Raw genomic sequence first — 26,610 nt, forward strand, 5'->3', positions numbered from 1 at the left:
TAATGAATGTGGGTGGCACAGCCTCAGCCCCACTCGGAGGGGTGCAGGATGAAAATCAGTGGCCAAGAGGCCATCATTCTCAGGGTCACAGGGACGGAGGCTACTGCAGGACACACCACAAAGGGACCAGGTGTGCCTGGGAGTTGATCAGGTTCGGGACTGGCCAGAGGTGGCAAGAACTGAAGTGAGGCCATCAGGCAGTGAGCTCTGTGGAGCAGCTGTGGCTTGGACGAACCTGAGGTGAGGATCTCTGTAGGTGTCAATCCCAACCTCCCTCCACATCTTCACTGAGGGCCACTGATCTCACTGGGGCTTTGGGATTCATGCAACCATGACTCTACATTCTGAGTGTCTGGGGACCCTCCCAAGTGAATATGTTTTATCCCTCCTTCTTTATTAAGCCTTCATCTAAATACCTCCATTGCCTTATCATTCATATCTCTAAGTAAAAAATGGGTGTTCTAATGTTGAATTTGGAAAACATGGTCACAGATATGATTTCCCCTCTCTGAGGGCATTTTGCAAATGCTGGTGCTCTGTTTAAGCACTGCCAACCATGAGTCACTGGATTCACCTTGGGAGTCGCTGCTGTAAGTCAGTGGCCTCACCAGTAAGTGAAAAGGGGACTTCCTGCCTCAGCTAAGGCCCTCAGATCTCTACATTGGGGTGGTACTCATGGACCAGTGCTTGGGGAGTTAGCCCTAAGAACAACTGAACACTTCTGTCTTAAGACTCCATTGACAGTTTGACTTCAAATGTATACACCAGATCTAAAATCTGGTTTTCTCTTCTACTCCTTATCTTCCCAATTAAACTCTCATGAAGTGGAGGAGGACGAAGGAGGGGAGCAGGCGGTGAGCTACTTCCTCAGCCCCTAACAACAGAACGTGGGTTGCTAATGATTCTGAGGGTTTAGGTGAACAGAGCCAGGTAAAGCCAACCCATTCAAAGCCTTTCCAACCTTTTTATTTCCAAATTGGACTATGGAACAAGAAATAGCTAAATACCCCAAAGAAATAAACAGAGATGAAATTTCAGGCACCCAAGACAGCCTCTGGAAGACAGATTTAGGGGAGCAGGGCACTTGCCCCGCATAGCCACCTGTTCTCAGCTGGGCCCTGCTGTTGCTGCTTTGTTCACCCATCTGTCTTTAAGTGCTAGGCAGCAGGATGAAGGCTCAAAAGGCAGATTCCACAGCTGCCTGGGAGGATGACAGCTGAAACACTTGACCAGGCAGGACCGTGCCCAGGACATGCCTTGACAATAACAGGCTACATATTTTCAGACACAAATTCCATGAGCAGAAACCTGACCCATGACAAAAGCAAGGAAGTTTCTTTGCTCTCCTTTGCAGCAAAACTCCTTGAAACAGTTATATACTTATATCTCTAATTTCTACCATCCCGTCTTCTCTTAAACATAGGACCTCCATATCGCTACATCCGAAAGTCAAGTTGCAGTCCTCATCCTGAGTCGTTGTATTTCACCTTGGGAGCCGCTGCTCTAAATCGGTAGCTTCATGGGTAAGTGTAGAGGGGATGTGGTGCCCTGCCTTGGCTAAGGCCATCAGATCACCATGCTGGGGTGGGCCTCCTATAACCCTCACTGGCTCTGCTCCAGCCCCACTGGCTTCCTTCTGTTCCTCAAGCACACGAGGTCCTCTAGCTTCTCAGGGCTCTCTCATTTGATGCCCCCCTCTAACTGAAATGCTCTTTCCCCAGGGAGCTGCACTGTTCCTTCCCCGCCTCCTCCAGCTCTGTGCTCAGAAGACACTATCTCTGCAAGGCCTTCCTTGATTAGCTTCCCTCTCCCCAGCACGGCCCATCACCTGCCCTGACATCATTATGTGTCCTGCCCCTCAGCACCACCCACCATGCTCCACGCGTTTCTGCTCGTTTGGCACCTCGTCTGCGTCTATCTTGCCCATGGAACGTAAGCTACCTCGGGTGGGGCTGTCGTGCAAACTTCCTGCTGCTGCAAGCCCAGCATAGAGAACAGCGTCTGGCACACAGCAGGCAGGCACTAAGTACTTGTGAAAGAATCAGGAGAAAAGTTAAGTGTGTGGAGCTAGCAGACAATTTGATTTGGTCCAAGACTTTCCGAATCTCTGGTTTTGAAAAAACAGATTAGACTGGGTAGCAATTTTCTTAATATGCAAAGGTTCTGGCACTAGCTCAGCATCTCAGCCTCTTCTTATGCTGCTCACAAGTGTAGGCTGTCCAGCGACATTTTAAGAGCATACGTGATTATGGTTTCACTCACTCCCCTTCCCAGCCCACTCCACCCCCTATAACCATTTATTACTAATGAAATAGAAAAATATACATTTAAAAAAAGGACTGAAAGGAAATATCATTACTGCTGATAGATGTGGTTTCTGGCAGATGAGAATATGGTTTGAGATTATTCTTATATTTTAGAAACTCCTTCAAAAGTATAAACTAAAGATTAGATGAGATGTAACGTGAGTTCCAACACTGTCATTTGGCCAATTAATAAATATTCACCGAACACCTATTATGAACAGGCCAGGTTTATTCTAGATGCTAAGGATATAGCAGTGAACCAAAATAAAAATCCCTGCTATGGAAGAGTCAGGTACAAGAGGAAGACATAACTTCCACAGCAAGGGGAAATCAGCACTATGGAGAGAGCAAAGCAGAGATGTTGGCGGAGAGGGCTGCCAAGCTACTATGGCTCAGGGAGGTCGCTGTCCTGCTGTTCTGAGATGGCACCAGGCATCCTACTAACATTTCTCTGATCTGATACTAAGGCAAACTTACAGTGACTGCTACAGCTCCATGACAAACGGCCTTCAATTTTTACCACTGATTCTCTAGTCCTTCCCTCCTGCTTCATCAGTGAGGTGTCATGCAGAAGCAAAGGGAAATGCGCCATCCAAGCCTGGGGCACATCCTGAGGCCACGCAGCAGCCCTGCTGCAGAGCAGTAATTTTAATACTTTCTGGGTAAGTGGCAGAAAACTCAGTTCCAGAACTGGGGATTCAAGAAGACGTTCTTCCAGAACAGGCACTCAGGCCTGGAGCAGAGACAAGGGCACGAGGGAAATGGTGCCCCCTAGATTTTCCGCATCCTGGCATTTCCAATTCTTCCAGGAGTTGGCACGACCAGTTGTGGCTTTAGGGACTGCTATGGTCTGAAAGTCTGTGTCCCTTCCAAAGTTCGTATGTTGAAATTCCAACCCCCAAGGTGATGGTATTAGGAGGTGGGGCCTCTGAGAGGTGATTAGATCATAAGGGAAGAACCCTCATGAATGGCATTGGCACCCTTATAGAAACAGGCCTGAGACCTCTCCCTCCTTCTACCATGCAAGGACAGCTGAAAGGCACCATCTATGAACCAGAACTGGGGCCCTCACCAGACACCGAATCTGCTGGTGCCCTGATCTTGGATTTCCCAGCCTCTAGAACTGTGAGAAAAAAAATTCTGTGGTTTATAAGCCACTCAGTTCACAACATTTTGTTGTAGCAGAACAAACAGACTAAGACAGAGACAAATACCAATGTAGGAGTGAGGGTGTTACAATAAAGTGAAAACCAAAAAAAGGCCCCATAACAGAAAACACTTCTCCCGGCACAGCAGGTTGTAAGTGCTGGAGACTGCTTAGCTTATCAGCATGTAAGAAATGCAAAAATAAATCCTTTCCAATAGGAAAGGTATCCTCGGCCGGGCGCGGTGGCTCAAGCCTGTAATCCCAGCACTTTGGGAGGCCGAGATGGGCGGATCACGAGGTCAGGAGATCGAGACCATCCTGGCTAACACGGTGAAACCCCATCTCTACTAAAAATACAAACAATTAGCCGGGCGAGGTGGCGGCGCCTGTAGTCCCAGCTACTCGGGAGGCTGAGGCAGGAGAATGGTGTGAACCCGGGAGGCGGAGCTTGCAGTGAGCTGAGATCCAGCCACCGCACTCCAGCCTGGGCGACAGAGCAAGACTCCGTCTCAAAAAAAAAAAATAAATAAAAAAAAAAGGAAAGGTATCCTCAAACAAAGGCCTCATCACAGCACAACCTCAGGAATAAGAGCCCTACTTGCACCTCCTTGCCGCAGACTTGCCTGTCGCCCCTGCCTTTGGTTATGTTCACCAGCTTCTCTATGCCTCCTGAGTCGGCCAGGGCTTTCGCGTTCTCCATGTTTTTGCTGGTGACCTCGTGCAGAGCACAGCAGATGGCTGCCATGGTCTCATCAGACAAGACACTGGGGCCGTTGCCGCCGGGGAGCCGGTTGACCAGGTCTCGCATGGCGTATTTACCTGCCAAAGGCAAAAGGGTAAATTCTACTTCCAGATACTAGGCTTTGGTTATTGTTGTTCAGATTCTGGTGGTATGCAATCTCTTAAAAATAAAACCCCCAAAGAGACAATAACAGGGGAATATATCAAAACCCATAGCACAGAAGAAAAGGACAAATGTCATTATAAGGGGAAAGCTAACATTTATTGCAACGTCACTTGCAGAAATGATTCATTTATAAAACATTACCGTCAACTGCTGAAAGCAAATGTAAATCAATGCATAAAACTGGGTAGACAAATCAAGTTGTTTTCGTTCAAGTATTTTCAGTAACATTGAGTAATGAAGGAATTATAATAGTAAATTTTATCCTTAAGGGAATTCCTATGCATCACAAATACCTCAATTTCCTCTTAAAGCTTTTTAAAACTTACCTTTGAATCTGGACCAAGTCAGGCTGTCAAACAATACTTTCCATTAGATCTTTCTGGATCTTAATGTGTGAACTGGGTACAGTTACACATTTCTGTGTACAGCAGCTGATATGACAACGGTGGCAACATGTTAGTTTCTTTAAAAGATGACACAAGTAAAAGTTCTGCTATGAAAATTATAGGTATGTTATCTCCCAGGAGTAATGCGATGATAATGAAATTCTTGCTAAGACAAGGTGAGGGGAGTCTCACAGTTATTGAGGTATTTCTTTATAGATACTGAATTTTTCTTATTCCTCTCCAAAAAGAGATTACCAACTGACAAACTCTAAGTGTACTACAAACAAAAAGAAATGAACTAAAGTGCAAGTAAACATTTTCTTAGTTTCCCCCATGCTAATAATTGAGTGGATGTGAAATGGGGTTTTTATAAAGGCTGTTTATATACAATGGTAAGCAGAAGACAGGTCTCAACTACATGCTGTGCAATGTACAGCACGTTGGAGGGAAGGCTCTGGCTCGCTCACAGCAAACACTGTTAGGAAGAGTGGAAAAACAGTGCTGACACTGTAAGGCCACAAGATAAATGTGGTTTACAGAGCAGATGATAAGTTAGCCCTGGTGATTTTGAATACTCATGAATGACCAAAAGGCCCATGACATGTAATTTGTCATTTTGCCAAGGCATAACTTTAAATTGCACTCCTGGGGGTTAGGCTGAGGCAGCTCGCTCTGCCTATGAGTGAGTGAGCGTGGTGGTCCCCTCAGAACTTGCAGCTCCAGACAGCAGGGTGGGTCTCACTCAGTTAAGTATGCAGTAACTTTTATGAAGTGACAAAACTTTGCTTCTTTGTGAAAAATGGCTCTGAAAAGAAAGTCCTTTGCTAGTGCTGATGATGAATGTGAAAAAAGAGGGAAGAGGTCAGAGAAGTGGAAGGTTCTTAGGAACTGAAGTGCTGGGTAAATTAGAGCTAAATACTGAATCCAGGAGGGGTACAGATCTCACAGGAAGACTGGAATAGGGAAACAAACAAACAAAAAAAACGGATTCATAGAATAGTTCAAGAGTGCTTCAGCCAGGTAAAAAAAAACGCTCATCACTGGAGAGACAGGCCAGTGGAAGTTAAAAAGGGTTATTCACAGAAAACACAGAAATGCACTGGGAGGAAGCCAAGACTTGGAACACACATTCCTCTTGCCAAAGGTCTTAGCACTTCACAGTACCAGCTCAAGGCCTCCTGTCTACCTGTGTCTTTGCGTTGTGAAATATAACAGGCCACAGGATACACGTGTCAAGCATGTATATTTTAGCATTAAAAATGTCCAAATTATATATGCTTCTTATAAGAAATCCAAACAATATAGACATAAGAAAAATAACTTTAAAGAATATCTCTCTTTAGGGACTTGAAGGATTTCTTCAAGGAAGTGTGGGAACTGAGAGATATGGCACATTTACAAGAATTGGGCGCGAGCTGGACCATGAACAGGGTGTGGAGGAACTTCCTTTCCTTTCCATAGGGGGATGATTTGGCTTAAAGGAATGGTGTGTTAAGAGCAGGTTAATCTGGGCAACAATTCAAAATAGCAATTCTGTCAGGCACTGTGTGAAGGGCTTCCATTGTAAGTCATCACGTTTAATCCTTACAGCAACTCTTTATGGTAAACGTCATCACCCTTGTTTCTCTCTCCTTCTCTCATGGCAGGTGTATTTTAAGTTTACTATAGATTCAGATGAATCCACATAAGATCTTGTCCCATTTCCCCTCCTTCTCCCCTGACCTGTCACCAGCTGTAGGACTTGGCATGGAGTTCTCTAATTTCCTCTTTACAGCAAACCCACAGTTAGGACAGCAGGCATCAACAGCTCCCCCTCAGAGATGAGGAGTTTCCTTTCCTTTCCAACCTAGAGAGAATAATGGAGCCTGGAGGGGGTTATACAGGACACCTCAGGTTGCATGGCCAGTGAGCAGCAGATCCTAGGAATGAAGCTCAGGTTTATGGGGGGGGGGTCCCTGATCTCTTCTTTAGCCTGCATCCTGCCTAAGACGTGGCAATGTCTCAGAGGCAAGCAAGCTGCCTGGGATGCGGAGCTTACAGAAGTCCTCACTGTTTGGTTTGTGCATGTGCCAACCCTACCTTTACAAACCTGAGAGTAAAGGCCTCCTAAAATGTTGTGGTCTTGGGGCCTTGCTTAGCTCACCCTAGTCCTGCCCCTGCCCTGGGTGGAAATGATGCTGGGACAGTGGTTCTTCTCTAGGATCAACATTTATACCGATGTGAGAGGGGAAAGCTACAAAACATTCATGTGATTTTTTATTTAGAGTATGGTAGTGTTGGTGAATTAGCAGATATCAGTCCAAAATTTGGAAAGGGAGAATTAAGATTTTTTGTCGCTCAGAATATAGGGAACTCTCTTAGAAATGAGAGACACTAACTCTACTACTGTTGTAAGGTACAACTAAAATTGCTGGCCTTTCTGAAAATTTACCTTCCCTAATCAATGATTAATTAATGAGCTTGACTCCTGCTGAAAAAGAATGGTCACAAAGCAGGAGTACTGAAATATGCCAAGAAACTGGAGACTAGGGCTCAGCTGTTAATGATTTTAGAAGCCATATATTTATCAATCAAAAGAAGAGCTTCACGAGTTTTGTAGCTGCTCTCACATTTACAGCTCATCTTGTCACCAGAACATACCTATGAGCTCCTTGTTGCGAACATCGAGTGCCATATTCCTCAAGGCGGTTGCCACGGAAGAAACAACTCTATCATTATCCATTCTCAGAAGCTCCACAAGGATGGGGAGCCCCTTTTCTTTTCGGACGGCCGCCCGGATGTATGCTGCAAACTAGTGAGAAAAATAAGGCAAGAAGTAATATAAAACAGAGTTCCACTCTCATATGTTACTGTCACCTAAAAAAGGTGTTTCCAAAAGATGAACTAATAGATTAAATGGTTTCTTTCCAATTGAAGATCAAATCTGTGGTGTCAGTGAAGAGAAAACCAAAGTTGGGGAGAAAGATAGGCTAGAATGACTGATTTAAAAAGAAATCCCAAAGCCTGAAAATCTGAAACCACCATCTGCCAGATATTTTTGTGCAGAAAAGAGAAGGCAGTGATTACTTTCTATCTCAGATACATAAACATGATTAAGGAAGGATCGTGTGTTTTCTTTGCAGTTGGTCCCCTGCCAAGCCCAGAGGCTATAAATAGGATGGCAGAGACAGTAACCCATCAGCACACATGAAAGGATAACCTGTCTCCATCAAGTCAGTTTTTTTTCTCCATTCCCTGCAACAATATTTAGAGTTCAGTAACCTGTCAAAGAGATTGGTTGGAAAAATCCCTTGCCTCAGAAGAAAGAGAATTCTCCAGAAACATCCAGCATCATAATTCATAAAGCCTGGTGAAAAAGTAAGTATATTTGTGTGCAAAATGCATTCTCACTCAAGATTAGTTAGCTGCTGATGCTGTTTTTTAAAAATCCATAGTCAAGAAATTTTTCTGTGACTATGAAGAAACTCTATATAGTGAGTCAGTTTGTGTATCTTATAAAATGGAAATGAGCGCTAACTCATCAGTGAAACAACCAAAAAGAGTAACATTAGAAAACGGTTCTTTAATCTTGAACGGTTCTTTAATCTTGTTTTCAGCTTTGAGCTTTAATTGACTTTTTCAACCAATGCAAATCATCTTTCAAATTTTAGGGTAATTGAAAGATGCTGCTCACAAAACATCTACTTTCCTACTGTGACCAAGACATGAGGACAGAGATCTACCAGGCCTTTGTATTATTTTGAACATTAAAATATGTGATTGACCATCCATTTTCTTGAATACCAACAGAATAGATTATTTTAATAATACAAATAAGAGGGAAAGATGCATTTCAAAGATCCTATTTATATTCTGCATATGAAATGCATACTCCTATTTTTCAAATCAAAAGAAGTCTACAGGGGGGAAATGAAGTACATGACTTGTTACTGGGCAAAGCACTCAGGCAGTTTTATGAACTTCTCTCTCTGAAACTTGCAACAACAGAACCATCTCTTTCTGTCTCACTTGGAGACCTACCAGCCCAGCCCAGCCCAGCCCAGCCCATCTCCCTTCTGGAGAACTACAGCTATTGCTCCTCCCGAAATAGCTTCTTACTTGATAACACTTGTGGCCACGATTATCTCATTTTCTTAGTGAAGGTCCAGTATTTTAACTCACTATTGAAATTGCTTAGATACAATGTTTACATTTTAAATGAGCTTGCCATCTAACTATCTCACTAAATGATCCCAGACACGAACTTCGAAACAACTCAAATCACACCGATTTCAATTATTGCCTTTTTAAGTATCATCAAATGATCCTCTGGTCATAGAAGCTGAAGGTGAAGGCTGTTCTACAACATAAATGTTTATAAATACCTATGTGCTGGGAGTATCTCACTAAATCCTCACAATCACCTTATAAGGCAGGTATTAATATTCGCTTTATTTTAGGGAGGTGGAAACTGTGGGCAGAGCCTCTAGGCTGCCAGACGGTAAGCAGAGTTGCCTGGATTCAGAGCCAGCATTTACACATGGAGTCACTGGCACTTCAGGAGCCACAACAAAATCACCACACTGGCTTAGCACTAGACCATAGTTATCGGTCTATATTCAACATAGCGGCCACTTGCCTGAAACAAACCATACCTAGGTTTATCAATTCTTTTCACTATCTTGAAAACACCATCACCAAAAGATTCTCATTTTGGGAGGTTAAGGTGGGATAAGTGGCCAAAAGCAAGCATTGTAAAAACTCTACAAAATACACCTGTCAGGAACTTTCTAGAGGTTGAAAATGTCTCAGACAAGGACTGTCTGGGAAGTTGCTGGGGGACATTTAGAAAGTTCTGAGAACTCGGCCCGGCGCGGTGGCTCAAGCCTGTAATCCCAGCACTTTGGGAGGCCGAGACGGGCGGATCACGAGGTCAGGAGATCGAGATCATCCCGGCTAACACGGTGAAACCCCGTCTCTACTAAAAAATACAAAAATCTAGCCGGGCGAGGTGGCGGGCGCCTGTAGTCCCAGCTACTCGGGAGGCTGAGGCAGGAGAATGGCGTAAACCCGGGAGGCGGAGCTTGCAGTGAGCTGAGATCCGGCCACAGCACTCCAGCCTGGGCGACAGAGCGAGACTCTGTCTCAAAAAAAAAAAAAAAAAAGAAGAAAGTTCTGAGAACTCGGCCGGGCGCGGTGGCTCAAGCCTGTAATCCCAGCACTTTGGGAGGCCGAGACGGGCGGATCACGAGGTCAGGAGATCCAGACCATCCTGGCTAACACGGTGAAACCCCGTCTCTACTAAAAAAATACAAAAAAAAAAACTAGCCGGGCGAGGTGGCGGGCGCCTGTAGTCCCAGCTCCTCGGGAGGCTGAGGCAGGAGAATGGCGTGAACCCAGGAGGCGGAGCTTGCAGTGAGCTGCGATCCGGCCACTGCACACTCCAGCCTGGGCGACAGAGCGAGACTCCGTCTCAAAAAAAAAAAAAAAAAAAAAAAAAAGAAAGTTCTGAGAACTCGCTTACAGTGGTAACAAGAGGAAACTGTCTTCAGTTTTCATAGTCATATACCTGCAAAGAGATGCAGAAACCTTAGACACAGGCATGTCTGTAACTACCTGAGAGGAACAGAGTGAGGTCCTCTATCCCTCCCCATAGCACTGCCCAACCTGTGTTCTGTTCTGCCACTCAAGATCTCTCACCTGTTTGTACTGCTGCACTGGCTCCCAAATGCAATCCCTGCTTCTAACTCTCCCTTCCTTGAATCCACCTTTTGCACTGCCATGTAAATGGGTGAGCAGTGATGACATTAGCCCGTCTCTGTCACTCATTTGCCCAGACTCTTTCAGTAGCCCCTCCTGTGTGCAGGTTAGGACTCAGCTCCTGAAATTTGGCCTTCAGGCCTATCCATGATGCCTGGCTCCACACTGGGCCCCAGAGGGCAGCCAGTAGTCCTGGCCCACACTGTCTTCTCTGCACCGCGAGACTTTCCTCCTGTTGTCCCTGTTATCTGGATGGCTCCCTCTACACTGCAGCCTCAGCCTCTACTGGCTTACTTTCATTCATCCTTAGAGATTCTGCTGGGCGGCATCCCCTTCAGGAAATCTCCTCCATGTCCTCACTCTGCTCTTTTCCTGACCTTCCCTTACTTGTGTGGCTGGGTTAGATGTCTTCTTTCAGGACCCCACAACACACACATCCTGTGGCTTCTACACTGTGCTGGCACCATCTATTTTTCTCACTAGCCTTCTGTTTCTCACAGTGAGGGACTTGTATTTATCTTTGGATCCCCAGAGCAACTGCTTGTCTCCCTTTTTTCCCTTTACCCTCTTCACAGACAAACTAAGTAACTGTGACCATTTCATCATCAGGGCTGATCTGAGGCAGAACATACACATATAACATTTCAAGTTAATTTGCAAAGATGGAAAGAAGTGTAGATACACGGAAGTCATCCTACCTTCCAGTTGCCAGCAGAGAGGTTCTGGAGAGACCCGGCAGAGCCTTCCAAGGTGGCTGGGTTGGAACTTTCTGCTAGAAGAGTCAGATATGGTTTTACCACCGATGGGTGCCACAGCATCTCAACCCCTTTGGGGGACTTCGACAATCCTGGGATAGGACCAACTCCATCCCACTGAAAGACAAACAGCACACTTTAAATGGAGGCAGAATGAACATGATCTTCAATACTTGAAAACATTCACCTTTGCGGGACTCAGCTATAGCTATGCAGAAAATTTATTTTCTTGCCAAATATGTGATTCCTCACTCCCAGAAAAATGAAACTTGAGAGTCTCATATCAGATAAAATGCTAACTTGATCTTCTTGCGGAGTCCTCTTTTTCTTTTTCTTCTTCTTCCCCCAGCAGCTTGGCTCAGAGTCTTTGCTGGGAGACTCTTTTCCTAGTAAGTCATCCAATTCGTTCAGTCCCAGTAACCGGGCCTGGGGCACCTCCAGCTCTAGCCGATAGGACAGGTTCCTCAGGGTGCACACGCAGTTCTCCACTGTCTGAAACCCAGCATGGCGTATAATTAAAAACAACTCGGCACATTAGAGCAAAACACTTCTGTACTGAACACTACAGACAGGAAATAAATGGGAAATATGAAAGAACTACTTTTTATTTTTGGGAACTTGAAACAATCTGAAGAGGGAATTATGATTCTAGAGTGTTTGTGGAATACCCAGATGACGGGATGCAGAGCCCTTCTCAGTCCTGCTGAGGATCTGACTTCATGCCGACTGAAATGCATGAGGCTCCAGCCCAGTGTTTCTCCTCAGGGCTGCTGCCGTGCAGGATGCACCCAAGACGTCTGAGCCTCACTTCTCACTACTGCAGATCCTTGGCATGACAACAGATGCCCCAACTCCCTCCCTGGGGACAACCATATCCCCAAGTTCCATGTCTGCCTCCTTCTCAATCTCCCAACTCCACCCTCCTTTGGAGCCATGTTCAGAGGTGTCTTTCTCTGTTGACATTTGCCTTCTGTGCATGGTCTTTTGTTCCCTAAAAGACTGTATCACACCTCTGATTGGGAGGCCAACTGTCATTTAACTGAGTGTCTAAAACCAAGTTCAGCATTTGCCTATCTAGCAAGCTTCCCTTTCCAACTTGCTTACTCCTCTCAATTTCATCTGCAGATCTCCTGGTTCAATGAGACTCAAATAAAAAGTGTTCCCTTGTACTCCTCTCTCTTTTCCCAGACACTTGTCATCCTTTTTCCTCTCAGGCTCACCCTTACAATCCAACACCTTCCAAAGGCCTCTCCTAGTCCAGTCCATCCTGACACCAAGTATCTGGCCCACTTTGGAAGTCCTGACACTTTCAGTCTCTCTTTCCTGTACTTCCCACTTTCCTTGGTCCCCAGGAAGATCCTGGATGGTCGTCACAGCTGACAAATGATGAGCAGAACGCCCTGCACTCGGACACAGGAGGGACAGGGTAAGGGGCTCATGCTGGGGACAGACCAACTACAGGGCAGCAGCAGGAGTGGGTGTAGAGAGGTGCAGCAACACTTAGTGCTGGGGGTGGGGACTGTGGACTGCACTGCAGCCAAGAGGGCAGAGAGTTTGCGGGGATTACAGTGCCTCAACCAGGAACTTTTATTCAGTAGATACTCAGGTACTGATGGCTCTGATTCTAGTGGGGATGCAGAACTGGAGGAAATAGCAGCATGGGCACCACCCTGAGAATGAGCCTAGGAGAACCAGAGAGAAAGCCTTTATCACACCAGCCACTCTGTTCTCACGGTTCTCAGGGTATTTTCTTAAGTTGCCACGCCCTTCCTCCTGTAATTTTGGAGACTTGCCCTTTGATCTGGAGAGTGGCCTCCTGAGGAGGACAGGCTCTACAGGTCAGAAAGAACCAATGGCATGCAAATAGTGGCACCAGGCACCATGGTAACCTGCCACCACGCCTTCCTGCAGCCAGCACTGACCTTGCTGTCATAATCAGATGTGTTCACACACGTGTGGATCACATACAACAGTGAGTCTACCAGCCCCTCGCAGGACCGCATTTGCTTCCGAGCTTCTTCCCCCGCGGAGCTGAGGTTCCTAAAGGGGTGGAGACAGGAGGAGCTGCTGAGATGAATCATGCATGCACTCATCAGCCACGTGGACTTACCTTAAGGATCTGAGAAAGCAGACAACAGGTGGCAGCCACTTAGAGGTCTGAGGCGGCACTGAGGGCTTGCACAGTAACATCCCTGAAGCTCACAATGGTGGCTGGCTCCTCATTATCCACACATGGAAGGGAACCTGCACATTTGGACTGTATCTCCCTCATGATGTGTCACTTTCTAACTCCCTCATGTAATTCTTTAGGGGCCTATTCTCCTGAGCTTCTTCATATGTAAAAGGAGGAAAATAACAGTAACTATCTCACAGAGTTGTTGTGAAGAAGAAGTGAGTTGCTACATAGAAAACAATCAGAAAAGTGCCTGCTTCCTGGAAGGCGGCCTGCTCTCAGTCATGGTGGTTGCTACTTCTAGACATGCTTCACCTCCCTTGTTAGGCCAGAAGCTTCTTGCAATCCCCCGGGCCTATTATAATATTTTGTGTGCAGTAAGTAGGTGGTCATTAAATGTTTCTTGGATGAACAGAGGAAACATATAATTTCTTGTATTATAAACATTTCAAGTTAAATATAGATATTTGCTTATGCTAAAACTTTTCTCATCTTTTCAATTATAAAACACCCAGAAAACAGTTTTGTGTCTACATTTTTTTATATCAATTTGCCTTCATAAATTGATACCAAATAAGGATCTATTTTATGTCCTATTAACAATGGTTCTAGGCTACCTGTAAAATTATGCAGATTGAGAATTTGCAAAACTGCGACTAGATGAGGGGGCGGTGGAACGGTGGCTCTCATCTGCCCTGCCTCTCTGCACCACCTTCTTTTTCTCCACTGGCTTCTGGGACCCCACCCGGCTTCTCTCTCATCTCGCACATCTCAGACTCATCTGCCCATGGGAGCGCCCCAGGTCCTGTCTTGTCTTCATCTTAGCACTCTCCGAGGTGCTGCCTTCTGCTCCTTGGCTTTAATACAACCTATGGACCCATGGCCCTGACTGCTCTCTAGAATTGCGGATTCTTTCCTCCAATTGCTTTCTTGACACTGGCATGTAGATAGCTAATTAGACTTCTCAAACTGGACATTGTCAAAACTCTGAGCTGCTCACCTGCTCACCCTTCCAAGCATTCTTCTCCCTTCCCCCCATCAATAGCACTTCTGTGCTTGCAGCTGATCCAGCCAAAGATCTAGGTGTATCCTTATTTCCCCCCTTTCCTCGCTCCTAATACTCAATCTATTAGTAAGCATTGTCAGCTTTTCCTCCACAAAATAACCCAAATCTGCCTACCTCACCCCAGCACCTGGGTCTAGGCCACTCTCACTGTTTGTCTGGATCTCTGCAACAGCCTGATGTTCCTGTCTCTACTTCTGCCCATACTCACTCTTCAACACTGCACCCAGAAACGAACCCCATTACTCCACTGCTTAGAACACTCTGATGGTTTCCCATGGCACTTGGAATAAAATGCAAACCCCACCTGACTTACAAAATCCTATATAATCTGGTACCACTCTGCCCTTTGCTCAGTAGGCTATGGCTGCAAGCTCATTTCTGGCCCAGAACCTTTACTTAACCATTCCCTTGACTGGCTTATGACTCTTGTCTTCCCCAACACCACCCTCTAGTGAGTCACTCCTTGTGGTATTTCAGATGTAGGCTTAAATTTAAACTCGAGACCCCCTGACCACCAAAGTAACCATTCAATAACCCTCATTATTTATTTTTATAGCACCCTATTTATTTTTATAGCACCCACTGTTATTTTCTTATTTCCTTGTTTGTCCGTCTTCCTGGAAGAATGTGGTTCCATCAGAGCAGGGACCTAGTCTGTTTTATTGGTCATTGGTTTTACACAGAGGGCATTCACCAAATGTTTCTATCCCTCACCCACTGGGGGAGTTAGGGTGAGTCCTGCCCCAGGCTCTCCCTGAAGCCTACCTGGCTGGCTGAGGAGTAATCCTAGCTCTTTGGATGATTGCTACGCCACGAGACCCACCCTAGGATGCAGGCATCTGAATTAGGAGGAGCTGGCCTGCATTCTGGGATCCTAACTCTTGTTACCTCCCCACCAGCACTGCCCCCTGACCGGGGCTGATAGCTACCAGTCACAAGGCTGCAGACCAGCCACGCAAGCTCTGCTCTCTTTCGAGCTGTCTGTCTTGGTGATGCTTAGATGTTAAACAACACTCACTGAGTGCTCACATGATGACACTGCGCTAAGCACCTTCCACAAGCATCTGCTGACCCCTCACAGCTCTGAGGCGGTATTATCATCCCTATTCTACAGATGAGGAAACGGAGGCTCAAAGGGGTCCTGGAAGCCAGGCGGTCTGAGACCAGAGCCCACTCTTTCTGTCCCTGTTCCACTCTGCCCTAAGGCTTGCTTCCAGTTCCCAGGATACTGTAAGGCTGGGAAACAGGGTCAAAATGGAGCTGATGAGTGTTAACGGCAAATAATGAACTCTACTGTGCACGCTTGCAACAGACTTTATATATAGACTTTAACTGTAAAAGATAATGACTAAAAAAGAGTATTTGGGCTCATGTTCACTTATTTATAAAACTTGAAACTGATTGTTTAAATCACACACCTCTTTAAAAGCAAAATGGTTTTAACCATCACATTTTGAATTTAAACAAACACCAGGCTGCAAACACATGAGCAATCAGAATGCGATTACCAGAAAAATGCTGTTAAAGTGGAAAACACTGGAATTTTGGCAGTAATCTTAGACTGAAAGGGCCTTTCTGGGTAAGTCACAGAAGAGTCATTTACAGGATAACTTCTTTAAGGCCACAAGTCTGTGCTCATGATGTTTTTCTCCCAGTTCAGTGGCCTAAATTTTGAAATAAAAACTGGAAACTTAGATAGATGTTAATAAAGCAAGTCCTCCTAAAATCAATTTACCTATGACACATATTATTTAATCACAGAACTAATTGGAAAGAAGAAATAAAGAATTTACCTCAGGCAACCTGTCGTGTTACGCAGAACTAGTGAAGTCTGAAATTTAATTTTATGATCATCATCAAAAGAAGAGTTATTCCATCCAGAATGTGGAACGATCACAGTGTTTGTTAAGGTTGAGAGAGCATCTCGAATGATTGTCATTTTTACAGCATCACATGAGGATAAATTCCAAAGAACTCCTAAAAAAGGAGATTTAAAAGATCAAATAGTTAGAGATCCTGTGGCTTTAGAAATAAAATAAACATATTAGCTCTAAATAATATGAAGTTAGTCTGTTCCAAACCTAATCTATGGCCTGTATTTGCATCCAGGTTGGGGAGAGACCTCTAATGAGTTTTGAGTGAATATATGAGCCTCCAACAGCATATTACAAATTCTTAATATTCACCCTCTTAGATTTTAGAGCCTCTGTATCTATCAGGCAAGGTGACTGTGGATTTTGCAAAGCAAATTAGTTACTCTGTAAAGGGAGAGGGGCACAATCCAGCAAGGGTCTTGAATATCATGCATCTATGATTTTTATAAAACTGCTATTCATTGCATTGTATTTTACATTTAATGGCTATGTGACAAACCATTTTTAGAATTTAGTACTTGGAAAAATATTTTTTTCTTGAAAGACTGGCATGTTTTTCTTCATCTGCTTCCTTTTCTTACTTTTGCTATCAGGAAACTCAAGCTTCAATAAAGCACTTGCCATAACTTTCCTGGCACGACATTTGTTATATTTGCTTCATCCACCTTACTTAGATAAGGTTTAAACACTTCTATATCAATTTTAAGAGTTTTATTATCATGTGCTTTAGAAATACATGTTACTGTCATTCCTTTTTGGAGACAGGTGAAACTAACAATAAATTAAGAAGCGCCTGTATTGTAATTCATATCAAGATTTCAGGATAACAGATCCTAAATGGAGCTTATTAGAGTTCTATTTAATGATATTACAGGGCCTTAATCTTTGCATCAAGTATGAGGTAGCTTAAATTATTATTATAGCACAGGTTTTCCAATAATTGCTCTCATAGACATTGGAGCGAATTTGAGATGATACCTACCCTAACGTCATTTTCACATCAGTGCATCTTCCTGAGTAAGAGGAAAGTAGGTGGAGAAGAGATGGTACAGCTGGTTTTCTCTGCATTCAAGTTCCCCAGAGCCCTCCACTCCTGGCACATCCCTGGCAAGTTGCTGGAGTCTGTACAGTGCTTTCACAACTACCAACACACAAAAACGTTTGTGGCCTTGCAGAGAGGGAGGGGTGGCAAAATCTGCCTATGTCCACGAGAGTGTGTCAGGCCTGTGAACATGACTGATCAAGAGCGTGGCCCAGAGACAAGACTGAGCACTGCTGCTCCAGCTGTCATGGCCCAAGAAGCCAGCCTGGACACTGCCTGCTCAGCCTTCTCTGGGTGCCCCTGTAAAGGAGGGTGGTATGGGGAGGAAGACAGGAACCCCTTCCTTTGTGGAGGAAGGGGAGGTAGAAGCCAAGGGCTAGAAGTGAAGAGAGTGAAACAATCCTCTGACTCTAAACTGCGTGAGGACTGCCCCTTCCCAGGTCTGTCCAGTGGAGGGAATGGTCGGACTGGAACCTGATGCTTGTGCTCTGGCCTCCTCTTGTGTTCTGCTCTGGACCTGTGCCCATTACTTTCCTCTTTCACTTGGCTTTGACTTCTGGATCTTGCTGATTTGGTTTCCCTTGTTCCCCAAGGACTCTTGCCCCTTTTCTGCTCCTATTCCACCATAACTGCAGCCTTCAGGACACAGAATGGGAGGGAGACTTAAGACAGTTCTAAATCAGGCAAGTAAAGACTCTGCTTTACCTCTGAAAGCTTGTTCTGTTCTTCTTTTCTTCTGTTCATGACAGACCTTTGCTTATATAATTATGTTGGGGTACACAAAAACTAGGGTCCTGGTTAGAAGGCAGCACACATTATGGGTACTTATGAAAAGAACTTAAATTCTACAGTTGGAGCTATTGCTCCACGGATTCTTAGAAAATTGGCTATGCTTCTATATAAAGTGCTTTTGGGCAATGGTTTTAAACTGTGCTCCCTGGATCCTGGGGGTTTTGCTGGCCTCCTGTAGCGGCAGCCACGTGGGAGTTGGGGAAGAAATGGTCCTAAGGCTCCGGATCCCCACCCCAATTGACTCATAGCAGCTTCATATTATCTATGCTCCATTTTGGGCTTCATTGTGTTTCTGTTTCAAATCTAAAAGACATTTGATAAGCCTGACGACCACAGAAGGGACCCGGGAGCTAAGGATGAGAAACACTTCTTTTGGCAGTCTGTCCTAACCAAATAACAGGGCAAGGGAGTGAAAACAGAAGACAGAGTTGGGTCAAGGCATAGCAGGGCAGGACAACAGACTCTGTCACTAACATGGGCTTTAACATTTCCTGCTAGGGAGGCCAACCATAGCCACCCTGGGCCCTGATGGGGCCTCCAGGAGCATGAGCCAGCTACAGTGGCAGCATGCGGCCCAGAAGCCATCAGTGGGAAAAGGGTGATTCCCTAACCTCCCCTGCGGACAGTTTCATAACATGTGATTCCTAATGCCATTGGCACAAATTTTCTGTCACAGCTTTCGAATTCCTCAATGCATGGTGGAGAGCTGCATTTTTCAGTAAGATATTTTCAACTTCACAGAATAAATGCATTCCAGTAAAGTCAGCTGTTTATGGAGAGTCTCTCATACGATAATACTGGATATATATACAGAAAATTAAACAAGCTGTGTCACAAACTTCAGGTGAAAACATGACTAAGAAGAGTGGTTCTTCAGCATATTGGATCCTGGAGGTGATGCCTAGAAATTATCTGATTGCTTTCAGAAAAACCCGCTTTTTTGTGGTTTCTGTCTCTACTCCCAGCTACTTCTAACACCTACTTCTGGCAAGAGGATATTTCTCTGATTTGAGAATTTCCCTGATTTTCATGCTGGTGGTAGAATTTTGTCCTGCTCTTTCTTTTTCTTCCCAGGCATTCAGAATGACTGATGGAGCTGTATGTCACTCTACAGCTTAGTATTAGCCAGTATATATACTTGGGATTGGACATAGCGTAAACATTCCTAAATCAATGTAAAGAATGGTAGCATCACCATTTACCGTGGCTTTACTCTGTGCTAGGCATTGTGTGCTTTACATATAATACCTTAAAGAGCCAAGTTGTCCCAAATTAATTAACTTTCCTTTTTAAATATTTTTATAGGTTTGAAATTCTACATGTCGATTAAAAAAAAAAGATGAACATTTATATGCTGAAATGTAATTTTAATTTCATTAAGCAAGTATTATATAATGAGGAAGAAATACCCTATTATTATCCATCCTTTTATATGTATGTTGTGTGACACAAATGCAGGACACATAGTAGGTGGTCAAAAATATTTGTGATGGATCCATTTTTATATCTTGTATTTGTTTTTAGATTTCTCTTTTATTTCCTGCCTATCGGACTTAGCTTATAAGTATTATTATTATTACCTAGCCTTTGTGCCTTTTTGTAAAACTGAGTATTCAGGAGTGTCTTTAAAATTTGCAACTGGGGGAGAGGATCTCTAACAAAGTTTGTCAGCATACTTTTGCCTGCCTTTCACATTGAGACCAAAATAGATGGATGCTGAAACCACCATCTTAGTTATGGGGATAGGAGAATCCAGTTGCCATTCTATCTCCCAGAATCAGAAAAGTCACACCAACATGCCAGAATCCCCATCCCTCAAAGTGCAAAATAGAAAGGAACAGTGCTGACAAATTATAAAACATAAAGTTGTTAAAAAATATGTTCCCCTTCAGTAGACAGGCTGACTCTGCTATCTTTCAGTCAACTAAAATGACTTATGGATCATAACAGTAGCCTACCATAGAAATTCAGGCTTCCATTTCTGCAACTTCCAAAAAAAAAAAAAAAAAAAGTTCACAGTTATTCTTGACCAGAAAAAAGGAAAGGTTCTATTTTTGCTAAGTATGTGGTGTTCAAGGGACCCACAAAAAGGCAGCTTTATCACCCTGCATTGCGTGTTATATTATCCCTCTAATCCTGCACTTCACAATGTAACACAAAGCTGCAGCCTTTGGTATGGATTTAACTCGCCATTCTGAGCAGCAAAGCAAGTCTCAAGGCACTGCTTTTTCTTCCTCACTTTCTATTCCAAAACTAAGGTTATATAAAGCCAAAACAACCAGTTCTAGTCAACAAATAATGGATGAAAAAGATTTAATTAAACTTCAAAGCCTTAAATATGAAATGATTAATTTGGCTTTTTTGCTCAAAGTAAAAAGCACCTCTCTTAAGACCGACTAATAACACCTGTGTGTGCTCGACCTCACTAAAACAGTGTTCTCTCTACTTTGTCTAGGGCTTCATTTAATGGGTCAGGAAGAATCTTGCTAGGGCAGTAAATAATGAATAGAGAATACACCAAGTCCCAGATGTAGTAAGACTGATGAGAAAATGAAGAGCTGTAGGATTAGCCTTCTCCATCAACATGACAAACCTCTAACTCCAACATCCTAATGCAAAATTTGTTTCAAAAACATTTATTGCTATATTCCATTATCTCCTGGTTCCCAATGGGAAAGTTAAAAATAAACTAGAATTGGGTTGAGGAAGCTTGAGGTTTTATTTAATTTAAAGCAATTAGCTATTTGTTGTGAGGACTAAGAATATAAATATACAAACTAATTTAGAAAATATTAGGGAGTTTCATGCATATTATTGTAGAAAATGCTGCTTATTCTCTGTCACAGGAACAAGTACATATAATTATGAGTAACCAATAATCACAATGAAATACTGCCATGAGAGATGAAAGTTCATTTTCCCCACAAAGAATGAATAAAGTAATTAAAATACCATTTCACATAAATCCTACACTGCACAATTTTGAAAGAGCTCACATTTAAAACTAGCTTTATAGCTATTCTAATGGCCAACTGATAATTTTATAGTCGAATTAGAAGCTGATTTTACTGATTAATTAAAATAATAGCAACTATTTGAAAAATGCACTTCTTAAAGGATATTAAAAAACAACCAACAACATTTGGAAAATGCGATTTCTCTGGTGGCGGATACGCAAGGCAGCCTACTCAACTGTTTTTCTTTTTGATGTGAAAGACAATCTTAAACCATTCATTTTGAGACAGCAGTCAATTTACGCCATGTTTCCTAATTATATTTTAAAAAGCCCAAGTGTTTGTAGACACAGTCAAAAGAAAAAAAGCAACAGCTAAGAAGGTGCCAATGTGCTTCAAACATCATCACTGGACAGGCTCCTGCATTTTCCTTCTTGAGTGAACCTTGCTCTGAGTGCTCTGGTTTCAGTTGTGCTCCTTCACAACACGTTCATGAGGGAGGCAGGTAAAACTACCCAGGCTCAGGGTATGAGGAATCGTCAAGGAGATAACAGATGCTAAGGTCTTGTGCACACTCAACCCCCACTCCATTCCCAGTACAAAGCAAGTATCATGACCAGTGGCTAATGGGACTGTGCATTCCCAATGAAGCTCTCTGGGGGAACACTGACCCGTATGTATTCCTCCCCACCGCCCGCCCCAGCTCCTGGCAATTCTGCATCTATGGGCTCACTGGAACAGACTGGTGTCATAAATAACCACCCTGCAAACATTCTTGAAAAATGGGGGTAGAAATATTAGATTAATAGCACAAACATAATAATATCAGGGTTGCAGATTTTATCAGGGCCCTTGCCTGCTTCTCCTAGCACATGCCTCCATTATCATTCCCTATATAGTCTCTGGCTGAAACACTCAGGACCTAGCAAACACACATCTTCATTTCTTCTCTATACAGCTGCCACTGAAGTTCTCCCCTTAGCCCAACGGGTTTTTATAAACTTCTGTGGCTTTTTCTTGGGAAGAGAGTAATGCCAAGATGCTATGGGGCCTACATCCTGCTACGATATGGCTTCCCGCCAGCCTTAAAGTTACACACCTTCCACCTTTGAGATTTACGTTACCTCTACCCAAACGCAGTATAGACCTGTGCTGCCCTATATGGTGGCCATCAGTCACATGTGGCTACTTGAAATATGGCTAGTCCAAATTGAGATTCACTGTTAAGTAAAAAAATAGATTATGAAGACTGGGTACGAAGAAGTGAATGCAAAACATCTCATTAATAATTTTTATATTTCTTAGAAGTTGAAATACTTTGAAACTATCAGGCCAAATAAAATATGTTATTAAAATAGGTTTCCCATGGCTGCTAGAAAACGTAGAAAATATGCAGCTCATATTATTCTCCTGTTGAACAGTGCTGGCAGAGATGCTTGCTTGCTTCATGCCAGACTCCAAGGGAGACACACAGGGGAGCTGTCTGTTCTCAGGGGGGCCTTACCACAAACAGTTACACCACTAGGCAGTTGTGACAAAGGGGAAGAAGAGCAACAAGTATGGCTTGAATATCCTGTGTGCCAGGCGCTAAACACACATCATCACAAAAACACCAAGCAGCAAGTAATGTGTTATCGCTGGCGACACTGAGGTTTGACAGTGGTGATGTGCCTGGAGCCACAGAGCTGGAAGGAAACAAGTCAACCTGGCTCCAAAGCTCACGCTCATTCGAGACCATGCCACTTCTCCCTGGATGTTTTTCAAAGTGTGTGAACTTCTGTTTGATAGGAGAATGGAAGACCACATTTGAGTTGGAGTGTCAAGGACAGAGGCCAGAAAGAAGCAGGTTTGGGGTGCAGAGCTCTTTAGGCCAACTATAGCCTGGGAAATGAGCAGAAGGGGCGACGGAGCTGGCTGGCAGGTCACAGGAGCTACTGATTTGGACAGGCAGGTGGGAAAACCTGAACTGCAGGCACAGGTGTTATCTCAGGGAAGGGGGTGAGGCCGATGGGCCAGGAGGGGCAGAGCCTATTTCACAGGACAGGATGCAGGAGGGAGGTGATGAGGACCTGAAGGAGTGAGGAGGCCAAAAGGGAAGGGAAGTGCCTGTAGTGAGAATTTGGAGCCAGTTGCAAACTGAGGGTGACGTCACAGGTAAGCCAGCAGTTTGAATTATGTGTGAAAATATGGTGCTGTTAACAGAAATGAGGAAGTCAAGGGGGTGGTGGGGAGAACCAGTGCCATAAAAATGTCTGCTGGGCTAATCAATTGCCCAAGCTTTCTAACAGGGCTGAAGGCTGTCAACAAATTATGAAATCTAAGTGAAACTGAAATAATGGGAAAACAATTATTGAGACAGGGATAAAACTACTGTCCTCAGTTATAGAAAAATACCTTTCTCTGGATAAATTCTGAGCAAAACAAGTCGTGGTGGTACATAGCCATTCCCAGCATTTCTAAGATGCCACTATCTGAGCAGAGTTTCTGAAACCTGTGCAGTGATCCCTCCATGCAGTGAGGCTCCTGGTCTACAGGTGTGGCTTGAGGCTTTCTCCTTCCTGCCCCGAAGCATGACAGACTGACTGCTGCACTCCCTGCTGGCTAGCACAGAGCACTGCAGGTGGTGGACAGGCCTGCCTTACTCACCTCTGTGTTCCCTGGGATTTCCTGCACAGCAGATGCATAATCCTCATGGGGCATGGGGGAGTTCACCAGGTCCAGCTGTGCTCGGAACATCACCATCTCAGCTTTCAGGGCAGTGGGAAGTGGATGTTCAGATGGTCTGAGGGCAAGATGCTTCCTAGGAGGGAGCTGTGTGGAAGTAAGCACCTGGGCTGGCCACAGAGGCTGCACACATGGGCCCCAGCCTGTATATTCCATTTGAAGGTGATTGTTCCTGCTGTTGAAATTTGCCCCTAGCTGGGACAAGATAGATCTTTAGTGCCTTTAGAGAATATAAGGGTTAGCCCGAGTTTCTGTGATTTTGCAGGCATAAAGGTGGATCACAGCACCTTTGAAAAGATCTATCAATTTTTAGAGATCTATTTACAGAATCATATTTGCATTTTAACGTATTCTTCTTTATTCTAATTTTACCACTTCATGGGCATGCTTTGAGGATTAATGACATAATGTAGTTAAACAGTTCTATGTTCCCTGGAAAGGCATTTCTATAGAAAATATATAAGCTTACAATTCAGAAATGCTGACTGAGAATTGCCCATATGGGACACAAAGAGTGGTTCCTTCTGTTGGAGCAGCGCTAATAAAAGGGAACAGGCCACACGAAAGGAAATTAGAGAATCTCTCTGGGGCAGAAACGGCAGTGGGAGCAGTGGCCCTGGCCACCCTTGTTCTGCAGGTTATTTCAGTGTGACACAGAATTAAGTCATTTACACTGTCACAGTTACACTCTCATAGAGATCTGCCCAAGAACTGTCACTGAAGTCATATATTCCACAGCTGACCTACATGTTCCAGGAACACACTTGCTCATTTGTAACTGCACTATTCAACACCCAGTTGTCTGGTGCTGGCAGAAGCTTAGAGACAAAGATGCCTCCAGCTGTAAGCTACAGAGCATCACACTCAGAAACCGCAAAGCATTTGCAGGACCTGGTCTGGGATCTCCAAATTTCCACCTTCCTTGCATTTATAGGCCATCTAGTCAACTGAGGGAGCATGTCATAACAGGGTCTCTCTCGTGCTGAGAAGTTTCACTCTGACTGATGTCTGAATACCCAAGTCTTATTGGTAATCTTCTGAGACTCCCTACTTGACTGCCTCCTTGTGCCTGGCACTCGGAAGCCTACACTCAAAATATAGGGTCATATTCCACTTACAGAGTTGAATCTTTTCATACTCAAAACTATAAATCTTGAATTACAAGACCTAAAAATCACATTTCATAGGTTTCCTAAGCAAACTGAAGCTTTACTTGATCCCTAGTTTGATATTATAGTGCTAGTGACAAAATTCAGGGATATTTCTCTATGGTCCCGGATAAAATGCAGAGAGTAAAGTTTACTGTGGGGCTTTTTTCTTCTCCCTTTTTGGTGGTAATCTTAAAGAACAAAGGAAATAACATTTGTACCCTCCAGGTTTAGCTCCTGTTCAGCCCTTTTCAGTGGCCAGGGTAGGCAGGGGAAGGGTCAGGGAAGAAACACCTCCAGCCTGGACATCAGGAACTCAGCCTGGAGACTTGCCTGCTCAGCCTTCCTGAACTTCAATTTCTAATCTGTAATAACGGGAAGATAGATTTCTTTAGGGTTCTTTCCAGTTCAAAGTTCTCTACCAATTGAGAATTGGTCTATTTATAATAGACGTTTGTCTTCTTAGCAATTAAACTTTTAAAAATTTGTCATTTCTCATCACACATTTTCAGGGTTTGAAATGTTCAGTAAATAAGGGAATCTGTTTCTGTTGTTATTGTTTTATTTATTTTTTTGAGAGAGAGTCTCTGTTGCCCAGGCTGGAGGGCAGTGGCGCGATGTCGACTCACTGGAACCTCTGCCTTTCAGGTTCAAGCAATTCTCCTGCCTCAGACTCTCTAGTAGCTGGATTACAGGCGTATGCCACCACACCTGGCTAATTTTTGTATTTTTAGTAGAGACTGGGTTTCACCATGTTGACCTGGCTGGTCTCAAACTACTGACCTCAAGTGATTTGCCTTCCTCAGCCTCCCAAAGTGCAGGGATTACAGGTGTGTGCCACCACGCCCAGCTATGTTTTATAAAGTGGACCAAGTGATATGGATCCTTACTGATTTGGGCTGGGAATTGGGAGGAGATGTTGCTAGATTTCTAAAAATGACCCATACAGCTTCTAACAGCCCTAGTGGTCCATTACAGTAGGACAGAAAGTAACAGACTGACTCCTCTCTGGATCAGAGAATAAATGACCTGTTGTGAAGGCATTTATTAACTAGGCTAAGGGGACATGCTTCGTAAACTGTTTTCATCCTGTAATGGCAAGTAACTGTCCAAAAGGCATGTCCACTAAGCTCCTGCTTTTTATAGCACATAAGACTAATTCTTGCCAGACTATTCTGCCCTTTGTTAAACTTTAGCCTGGCCCATCTACCCTTCCTTAGTTACAACTATTATTTTCTTATTAATTTATCATCGAATTAGAAATATGGAGCTAATGATCAGGAAAACAATACGCTTCATTTAATATTCTGCAGTGTCTAGAATCCATTGCTGGCATCCAAACATTTCACAATAAACAGTGGAAATATTTTACTTTGCTATATGGATGAATAATCACTAGCTAAATTGGAAGAAATGTACATGTAGCAGTCATATGAACAAAGTCTATTATTACTGAAGAACAAAGGCTACTTTCTGATATTTAAGAGGGTAACAGAAGTGTGACGGTTTGGGACATCTGGTATGCACATTAAAAAGCAGGCCTCCAGATTCTGTGCAATATCTTCAATGTCTATAGTTTCAAAAAATGATGTTTTCA

General features: G+C 43.9%; 1 protein-coding gene across 12 annotated transcripts in view; it reads right to left on the reverse strand.

The window, feature by feature from the left end:
* Positions 1–26,610, reverse strand: part of PKP4 (plakophilin 4) — a 233,263-nt gene that overhangs the window by 7,772 nt on the left and 198,881 nt on the right. For all 12 annotated transcript variants that reach the window (XM_033231419.1, XM_033231422.1, XM_033231416.1 and 9 more), the window contains 6 exons: positions 16,273–16,456; positions 13,163–13,280; positions 11,541–11,732; positions 11,184–11,357; positions 7,387–7,537; positions 4,077–4,272 (listed from right to left, as the gene is read on the reverse strand). In XM_033231419.1, coding sequence (XP_033087310.1) covers positions 4,077–4,272; positions 7,387–7,537; positions 11,184–11,357; positions 11,541–11,732; positions 13,163–13,280; positions 16,273–16,456 — 1,015 coding nt within the window. The remainder of the gene's footprint in view (positions 1–4,076; positions 4,273–7,386; positions 7,538–11,183; positions 11,358–11,540; positions 11,733–13,162; positions 13,281–16,272; positions 16,457–26,610) is intronic.

The sequence above is a fragment of the Trachypithecus francoisi genome, unplaced genomic scaffold, assembly GCF_009764315.1.
Source record: "Trachypithecus francoisi isolate TF-2019V2 unplaced genomic scaffold, Tfra_2.0 Lachesis_group13, whole genome shotgun sequence".
In the NCBI taxonomy this organism is placed as follows: domain Eukaryota; kingdom Metazoa; phylum Chordata; class Mammalia; order Primates; family Cercopithecidae; genus Trachypithecus; species Trachypithecus francoisi.